This window comes from Cricetulus griseus, chromosome 7 (genome assembly GCF_003668045.3).
Source record: "Cricetulus griseus strain 17A/GY chromosome 7, alternate assembly CriGri-PICRH-1.0, whole genome shotgun sequence".
Taxonomy (NCBI): Eukaryota; Metazoa; Chordata; class Mammalia; order Rodentia; family Cricetidae; genus Cricetulus; species Cricetulus griseus.
In genome coordinates this window covers 113002562-113012356 of record NC_048600.1, presented here as the reverse complement: position 1 = coordinate 113012356, position 9795 = coordinate 113002562, and the positions used below count along the sequence as shown (strand labels likewise).

Below are 9795 nucleotides of genomic sequence, written 5' to 3'. Positions count from 1 at the left end.
ATGATTCATGGATGCCTGAACCACTCAAGGATGAGTAAATAGCACTTTCAAGTTGTGGCACCGCCCACGGAGGAGACTTATTCGCTGTGAAGACACTAGGGATGTCAAGTTATTTTTGTCTTAATTTAGTGGTTGAACAAAAGCTTGGGGAAAATGTCTAGGAGTTACAACACCTTGAAAAAATGCACAGCCATTCAATTTTCTGGAATGTACCATCCTGTTTGTGATCCATCCTTGCTGCCAATTTAATGAGAGAGGTAAGTGCTGGGTAGTTGAAATAACCTAGAGAGAATTTTCTCATCTCTTCTAAGATTTACGTTTTTTTTTTTTTTTGTGTGTGTGTGTCATAGTCAACTGCTCACACAGAATAAAATTAGATGGTAGAATCTGTCTCTTTTTGTTATGGATTGTGCTAATTTTTTCAAGAAAGGCATTTTTCTATTGGCTTGTAAATTATAAACTGTGGTATGTCTGTTTGAGAATTCTAATGTTTCTGTATGACATGATGCTGGAACTCAGCAGATATACCCCAAAGCTGTCTGCTCTACTCTCATCTAGCACACATGGACCCCTCATATGCTCGGTAGGTGCAGGTGAATGTTCAGAGTTGAAGCTTACACAGCTGGGGACCAGTGGGAAGGAGATAGGCCAAGGTGTAGGAATTAAACCCAACTTGGTAGTAGTATTGGTAGATGTTTTCCAATCTATTTAGTAGACAATCCAGTTTCTTTATTTTGTGCACAGATGAAGAAAAACATCTACTGTACTAAAAGGGACAAAATCAGAGCTGATAGAAAAAGTCCATCCAGGGTAATTCTATTTGTCTGGATCTATTTTTAATAAAACATCCACATACTGAAATAGCCATGAAGATTATTTAATGCACAGAACATTTTTATTAGCAGATGATTCAAACATAAGTTAATTTCAGACAACAATTTTGTTTTAGATTATGTTTGTAAGTGGGCAGCTTAAAATTAGAAGGTGGACAGAAATCTATCCACTTGTGCACAAAATACTTTATTTGAGAGCAACAGGGACTATTCAAGTAGACAGCATGACTGAAGATGTTCAGGGACCAAGAACTAGGGAAGGAAGTACCCATGTCATCGGAATGAAGTACCGCCCCATCCCTGTGCACTGACTAAGAAGAGCAGAGTCCTTTGAACATGCTGGTTGAGATATGTTTTCAGTGCACCAACTTCAGCACATCTGTATGGGTCCTGAAGAATAGTTCCACTATTGATGAGCAGGTTAGCAACATGAAGATACTTAGCGTCCACCCACAGAGCATTTCCTTAAAGATCCATGCAATTCTGCACTGCTTTCTAGTTCATTCTTCGCTGCTCAGCCACTGGCCTCTTAGCAGGTGGGCTCAGAGCAGCTGGGCTGGCAGCAGGTGGGCTCAGAGCAGCTGGGCTGGCAGCAGGTGGGCTCAGAGCAGCTGGGCTGGCAGCAGTAGCAGCAGCAGGCTGGGCGGCAGCAGGACTGTCCACAGTAGGATGGGCGGCAGCAGGAGGCCTGGGCATGGTGCAGCTGGCAGCAGGTTGGGGGTGTGGAGCTCACCACGCAGCAGGGGGGCAGGCAGGTGCCCTCCACACGGCAGTCTGGGCGGCACCATCTAACTCGGCAGCTCATGCCTCCACTGCCACCCTCCAGGCCACTGCCAGTTCCACAGCAGCTGGGCTGGCAGCAGCTGGGCTGGCAACAGCTGGACTGGGAGCAGCTGGGCTGGCAACAGCTGGACTGGGAGCAGCTGGGCTGACAACAGCTGGGCTGGCAGCAGCTGGACTGGGAGCAGCTGGGCTGGCAGCAGCTGGACTGGCAGCAGCTGGGCTGGCAGCAGCTAGAGCCACAGGTGCCACCCGTGGAGCAGGTGGGAAAGCCACAGAAGCTAGTAGCGCAGCAGGCCATGTCAGGAGTCAAGTTGGTTGTTCTGTGAAGGGAAGTTTCTGAGTTTAGACTGCGCCTACTTCACCTGGCCTTTTATATATTCCCTAGATCTGCATATCCTTCTAACAGTTAGCATCTTCCCTTGATGCTAGCTGCAGAGTCAGTCTTTGATTGGTCAACATTTGAGTAATTGAGAAAATTATAAACAGTGTTTCCATCATCTACTGTAGTCAGTGATTAATTAAGTGGCATTGAGTTTCCTCTTTCCCCTCTGGTCTAAGGGAAGGTGTATTGCCAAACACAGCAGCCCTCTGTGAAAGTCACATGACAGGCTGTGGTCCAAACACTGCACTGGTTTGCTTTGTCTCAGCTGACCTTTGATAACCTTAGGCACAGTTCATCCAAACTGAACATTTGTTTCCTAAACAGTCACTCAATAACAATCCTGATTTCATAAACAGTTTCCTCAGACTCCATAAGACTAATATTGGTGTCATCAAAACACGAGCTATTTAATTGATCAGCATCCAAACAAACTGCCTTCCTGGGATCAGTCTGTGCAGGATAGAAGATCCTTAAGGATCTATGCTTCTTCCTTTTGGTCACCAATGCTCACATTACAGACTGAAGCCTTTGATGACTTCGCCTTTATATTGTTTTCTGTCTTTGTCAATATATACATATGTTGCATGCATATTATATATACTATATATTAGTGCATGTTATCACTGGATACTATTTAACAAGACAATCACCAATGCACACATTACAAACTGAAGCCTTTGATGATTTCGCCTTTACATTGTTTTCAGTCTTTGTCAATATATATGTTGCATGCATATTATATATGATATATATTAGTGCATGTTATCATTGGATACTATTTAACAAGACAATCACTAATGCTCACATTACAGACTGAAGCCTTTGATGATTTTGCCTTTACATTGTTTTCTCTTTGTCATAGTATATATATATCTACATGCATATCATGATATATATATATATATATATATATATATATATATATATTGCTATCAGTGGATAGTACTTAACAAGGCAATCACCAATGCACACACTACAAACCAAAGCTTTTTTTGTTGTTTTTTTGAGACAGGGTTTCTCTGTGTAGCTTTGGAGCCTATCCCAGCACTTGCTCTGGAGACCAGGCTGGACTAGAACTCACAGTGATCCACCTGCCTCTGCCTCCCAAGTGCTGGGGTTAAAGGTGTGTGCCACCAACGCCCGGCACAAACCAAAGCTTTTAATGACTTCCCTTTTGCATTATTTTGTCTTTGTTACATTAAATATATATTTAATATAATGTAATATATACTATCAATACATAGCATTTAACAAGGCAAGCAATAATGGAATCATATAAAGAAAAATGATGTCCCCTTTTTCCAGTGTGCATAGACATGCACACACACGCATGCATACACGTACTTTTTCCTAAACTAGTATATCAGAGATGATCAGTATCAGCAGTTTGGTGTTTATTATTTGACACCTTCATTCTTGCTCTAGAAGTAATAACAAATGTGTGTGTGTGTGTGTGTGTGTGTGTGTGTGTGTGTGTACACTTCAATTTCAATAAAGTTTAGGTTTTATACATGCTTAAATTCAAATTTTAATCATGACAAATACTCATTGCATGAAATTTATGTTAACATTTTAAATATTTCTCTCAATCATCTTAACCTTTGGGTCTTATTACCCCTATTGAAAATCTTTTGACTATGCATAAGGATTTATTTCTGGGTCTTCTATTCTGTATGTCTGTTTTTGGGTTAATGCCAGACTTTTGATTACTTTAATTTTTAAGATAAATTTTGAAATTGGGAAGTTTACAAAACAAATCTTGTTCTTTAAAAAGATTTATTTTATTTTTAATTATGTGTATGTATGTTGGTATGTACATGGGAGTTCAGGTGCCTTTGGAGACCAGAGGAGACAGATCCTCTTGGAGATGGAGATGGAGTTGTGAGCTGCTCAATGTGGGTGCTGGGAAAAACTAAACAAGCAGCATTGAGATTTGGATAGGGATTGCATTAAATCTGTAGATCTATTGGTACTATCATTATTTTCACAGTATAAGTTTTACAATCCATGAACACAGCATGTCTTTCCATCTATTTGCATCTTTTAATGTTTGTCTCAGCAATCTTTTATTTCTGGTGTCCAAATAGTTTCCCCTCAGTCCAATTGATCCCTTCAGATCCCACCCCACCCCCAGGCCACTGTAAACATAACTTTCTGTAACTTCCTTTTCATATTGCTTATTGTTAGTGTATAGAAATTTAAGTGTGTGTGTGTGTGTGTGTGTGTGTGTGTGTGTGTGTGTGTGTGTGTGTTAAATTTGTATTGGGAACTTTGCTAAGTTCCTTGATTGGCCTTCACATTTCTTTTGTGTATGAATCTTTAGGTGTATGTGTGTGAAAGATCCTGCTATCTTCGAACAGAGATAGTTTTATTTTTTCTTTTCCCAATTTGGTTGACATTTATTTCTTTTCTCTGCCTGATTTCTCTAGTAGTATGATACTTCTAGTAGTATGATAAACAGCATAGCAAAAGTTGACATTCTTGTCTTATTTCCAAGTTAATGGAAAAAAACCATAAGACTTTGGCTACTACTGAGTGTGAGGTTAATTGTATTTTAATCTGTGGCTTTTATTATATTAAGGTAGTTTCATTCTTTTCCTAGTTTATTGAGGTTTTTAAGATAAAAATTACATTTATCTATGTATTTGTGTATGCATAGGTGTGTGTGTATGTGTGTGTGTGTGTGTGTGTGTGTGTGTGTGTGTGTGTGTGTATGTGCACGCAGGTTCAAAGATGACATGCAGGAATCTGTTCTCTTCTTCCATCATGTGCTTGGAAGCAAGAGCTTTTGCCCACTGAGCTATCTCCTTGACCCTACTGTTTTTTTAATATTCAAAGGACTTTTAAAATTATCAAAACAGTTTTTTGGGGGCTTTTGAGATAACCATATATGTTTTTCCTTTCATCTGTTAAAAAAGATTGATTTTTATATGCTGAATAATTCTTTTGCATTGTAAGATAAATTCTCACTTAGTAATACTTTTTAATCATTTCATTGTCCCATTGAACTGCTTGATAATATTTGACTGATTACTGTCATGTGAATACTATTCAGGAATATTATTCTGTGGTTTTCTTGTCTTACTTTGCTATCAGAGGGCTGGGGGCTTTATATACTGAGTTAGGAAGTATTTTCCACTCTTCTATTTTTTCCCCTAATTGCTAGAACAATGAATATTTTTTGGAGATTTTTCTTGGGAGTTGCTGTTAATTTTTCTTTATATATATATTTGGTAGAGTTTATCTGTGAACATATCTGGTAGTTGGGCTTTTTTTGTTGGGGAGTTTTTGATTATGGATTTTATAGTTAATGGTCAGTTTTCAAGTTCTGTATGACTGAGTATTGGTAGGTTGTGTGTTTGTAGGATTTTGCCACAGATATGTTTGTATCTGGATATTATTTATCTATATTATTGAATTTCTTTTATGTGTGGAAGCCAGAGATTGACACTGAATGTCTTCCTCAGTTGCTCCCCACTTCATGTTTTTGAGACAGGGTGAGTTAATCTGGAGCTTGCTGATGGCCACACTCATCTTTTTTCTTCCAGGGGTGCTGAGGATCAAACTCAGGTTCTCAAGCTTAAATGACAAGTGTTTTACCAACCGAGCCCCGTTTTCAGTAGATCCTGTAGATAAAGCTCATTGTAAGAGCTATATAGTATTTCAGAGTATGACAATAAGAGCTTATTTACTTAGTTTTATGAATTATTATTTATTTTTTGAGACAGGGTTTCTCTGTGTAACAGCTCTGAATGTTATGGAACTCACTCAGGTTGTCCTTGAACTCACAGAGATCCATCTGCCCTTGCCACCCGAGTGCTGGGATTAAAGGTGTGTGCCACCACTGCCAGATTAATTTTAGTTTTTAAAACCCAAGCATATTACACAATTTTCCTCTTCCATTTCTACTCCCCAGCCCTTCCCTTATCACCCACCACTCTTTACTCCCCGTCAAATTAGTGTCTTTTTCTTTAATGATCATCATTACATAAATGGCTATAAACCTTTAGACACAATCTTCTGCTTCTTTCATGTACTTGATTTCAGAGTTGACCACTTGGTGTTGGATAACCAATTAAGAGTCTCATCTTTGAAGAAGACTAATTCTCCAGTTTTTAGCACTCCTTAGTTGTTTGTAGTTCTTTGTTTAGGGATGGGGCCCATGAGAATTCCTCCCTCACTGTTAGCATGTCTATTGGTCTTGTCCTCGTTCTGGTCTAGTTTTGACAGCCACACTATTGAGGGATCATGTCTGATGTTCCTTGTCATTTCTAGGAGACAGTCTCACAGCAGATTTCCTGGCCCTTTGGCTCTTACTGTCTTTCCACATCCTGATCCACAATGTCCTCAGAGTCTTAGATGTGGAAGTTGTGCTGTAGATTTATCTATTGGGAGGGGGCCACAACATGACCAACTGTTTTCTGCATTCTGAGTAGTTACAGTTTTCTGTAATGGTCTCCCTCTGTTGCAGAGATGCTTCTTTGTGAGGGCGAACACTATGTTTATCTGTGGGTAGAGGATACATATTTAGAACACAGTTAGGGATTATGCTGGTTTAATAATTTGGCTGTAATAGGTCCTCCTCTAAGATTCATGACCTCACTAGGGATAAAACACAAACAAACAAACAAACAAACAATAAAAGAATGACTGACAGCACATGTTTGGCTGGGGCTATAGTTCAGCTAGGAGGATGCTTGCCTGGCATGGATGAAGCTCTGGGTCAGCTCCCCAGGACTATATGAACCAGATGTGGTGGCATACATCAGTAATCTCAACACTTAAGAGTGGAGGCAGGAGAATCAGAAGTTCAAGGTTACATATTCATGCATAGTTGCATGATAAATTTGAGGCTAGCCAGCAGTGTGTGAGGCCCAGTTTTCAAACAAACAAAACCCCAAACACGAAACACTAGGTGATAACCATGAAAGGTTGAATTTACACTGTATCTTGGTCACTTGTGATCATATTTTGTTTTCTTCTATAAGCACTGGGCCGTTTAAGTGGTGAAACTGAGAGTAGTTGGTGGTTAGAATTAAGGGGGCAGAAGGACAGAATGTCTTCTGGATTGCAGTAGGTTGCTAGACAGTCTGTCAGGGAAGTGAGCTGTTAGCTTTTGTTTTGCCCTTTATTCACACATTCTAATTTTCTGGCTTTTGTTACTCTTTGAGTGTATAAACTATAACTTAAACCTAAGTAAATTCTCATTTAATTCTCCAAACTCATTTAGAGAGAGAGAGAGAGAGAGAGAGAGAGAGAGAGAGAGAGAGAGAGAGAGAGAGAAAGAGAGAGAGAGGAGTGTGTGTGTGTGTGTGTGTGTGTGTGTGTCTGTCTGTCTGTCTGTCTGTCTGTCTGTCTGTCTGTGTGCCACAGGGTTTATGTGACAGTGAGAGGGCAACTAGAGGGACTCAGTTCTTCTCCTTCCAGCAGTGTAAATTCCAAGAACAGAATTCAGGTGGTCAGTGTTGACCACAGCACCTTTACACACTGAGCCATGCTGATGTTGATGATCCAGTAATTTTATTTCTGTCGGTCCACCAGTTTATCTATATTTCTATTTGTCTATCTATCTATCTATCTATCCATCCATCCACCCACCTACCTATCTTCTTCTATATCCCCCAATTCCAAATCCAAGTTCCCCTCATATTCATTTGAAAAGTTGCCTGGATTTATGAAGCATTTCCTGATACTTACGCTTAATATATAAAATATATTTTCATGTGTATTACATAAAAGCATCTTTGTATACGATAAGCACATATCTTTCTATTAAGCATACATCTGAAACCAAAGAACAAATGTTAATTATAAATATTGAGTAAAATCTTAGACATCCTCACTTTCTATTTAGCAACTGGAAAAAACAGTTTTAAAATCTCCATTTGTTTGTGAGTGTTTTCTTGGGAGAGGTTGGCCATTCTTGCCCATCTCTTTCTGTCCTGCAAGACTGTAAGTAAATGGAAACGAGAGATTTGTTAGCATGTGTTACCACTGCTTTTTTAAAGATTGCCTGAAACAGCTTCCTCTGAGTAGATGGGAAAGGAAGTCACATTTAGGTTCTGTGATTAGAGCACTGGGTGAGATTGAGAGACTTTGCATGCACTACTTAGTGATGGCTGTCAACCTGTCATGGCCTACAGTTACCTGAGAAGGATTCTCAACAAAGTGAATGTCTTTGTCAGGTTAGCCTATGAGAGACTGTCTTGATTACCAGTTGATTGAGGATGGCTAAGCCCACTGTGGGCAGCACCATCCCTCGGCAGGGGTCCTGGTCTTACAAGAGATGAACCTGCAAGTTAGCTAGAGGGAAAGCCACTAAGCAGCACCCCCCCCCCATGATTCCTGACTCCCAGGTTCCTGCCCTGCCTTCCCTCAGTGATGAACTGTGACCTGGAAGTGTAAGCCAAACAGCCCCATTCCTTCCCATGTTGCTTTTGGTCAGGGTGTTTAATAACAGCAAACAACTGAAACCAGAACATGGAAATGCCACAGCTTTCTATGGGGTTTAGCTACTTCTGGAACCCATCCCGTTTCCTAACAAAGTATAAGAAAACAATATAGAATATAAAAAACAATGGGCTGATGGGATAGCTCATTGGATAAAGGCCCTTGCCACCAAGCCTGATGACCAGAATTCAATCCTCAGAGCCGTAGAGTGGAAGGAGAGACTGCCTCTGATCTCTACTTCCATGTCACCGGTGGCACATGCATGCCCCATGTCCCATGCAAAATAAATAAAGGTATAGAATAAAACTCAGATGTTTTTATGTGGCTCTCTATGAAGTATCTGTTATTTGCACACTAAATAAAAAAGAGGTGACTTTTGATATGCCAACAGATATAATTTATTACCTTTGATACATTATCCTTTTTTTCCCCTGAGAGCAACTTACAGAACAGTGAAAGAAGAATAGAAAATATCTTAGCATATGAGATTCTTCCATGGCCTTGGCAGCCCTGAGCCTTGTAACATGGGGGCAATCTCAAGGAAAATTGATTTTCTCTAATTGGTATCAAATTTGGATTTTATTCTTTTTACAGGGGCTATCAAAGCCTTTCCAATATCAGACAAAAAATGTTCTGTAAGGTCAACTGTTTGGCGACTTCACTCTGGCACACACACAAAGCACAAGCCAAATTGAAGTTCAAGAAGGAGTTAGTGGGCCAGGACTTGAAAGTCTTGGGAATCAGCACCCTGGGTCTTAACAGGTGGGCTGGCAGCAGGTGGGCTCAGAGCAGCTGGGCTGGCAGCAGGTGGGCTCAGAGCAGCTGGGCTGGCAGCAGTAGCAGCAGCAGGCTGGGCGGCAGCAGGACTGTCCACAGTAGGATGGGCGGCAGCAGGAGGCCTGGGCATGGTGCAGCTGGCAGCAGGTTGGGGGTGTGGAGCTCACCACGCAGCAGGGGGGCAGGCAGGTGCCCTCCACACGGCAGTCTGGGCGGCACCATCTAACTCGGCAGCTCACGCCTCCACTGCCACCCTCCTGGCCACAGCCAGTGCCACAGCTGGGCTGGCAACAGCTGGGCTGACAGCAGCTGGGCTGGCAGCAGCTGGACTGGGAGCAGCTAGGCTGGCAGCAGCTGGACTGGCAGCAGCTGGGCTGGCAGCAGCTGGACTGGGAGCAGCTGGGCTGGCAGCAGCTAGAGCCACAGGTGCCACCAGTGGAGCAGGTGGGAAAGCCACAGAAGCTAGTAGCGCAGCAGGCCATGATGTTAGATGTTGCTCTGTGCTGAAGGTTTCTTTGCTTGAAGAAGTTTTTTGAGTTTGGGTAGTGACTACCTCTCCAGTCCTTTTAT

At 41.4% G+C, this 9795-nt stretch overlaps 2 protein-coding genes across 2 annotated transcripts; both read right to left on the bottom strand.

The window, feature by feature from the left end:
• Positions 1 to 1362: 1362 nt before the first annotated feature.
• On the bottom strand, positions 1363 to 1914 carry LOC103164462 (keratin-associated protein 2-1). Its single transcript, XM_027427767.1, has one exon. The coding sequence runs from the start codon at positions 1912 to 1914 to the stop codon at positions 1363 to 1365; it is 552 nt and encodes a 183-aa protein (XP_027283568.1).
• Positions 1915 to 9203: 7289 nt separating this feature from the next.
• LOC113836900 (keratin-associated protein 9-3-like) lies at positions 9204 to 9707 on the bottom strand. The gene has a single exon (XM_027427766.1). The coding sequence runs from the start codon at positions 9705 to 9707 to the stop codon at positions 9204 to 9206; it is 504 nt and encodes a 167-aa protein (XP_027283567.1).
• Positions 9708 to 9795: the final 88 nt, after the last annotated feature.

Excerpts from the sequence above, each read along its gene's own strand:
- LOC103164462 (XM_027427767.1), bottom strand. The coding sequence starts at position 1,914 with ATGGCCTGCTGCGCTACTAGCTTCTGTGGCTTTCCCACCTGCTCCACG.
- LOC113836900 (XM_027427766.1), bottom strand. The coding sequence starts at position 9,707 with ATGGCCTGCTGCGCTACTAGCTTCTGTGGCTTTCCCACCTGCTCCACT.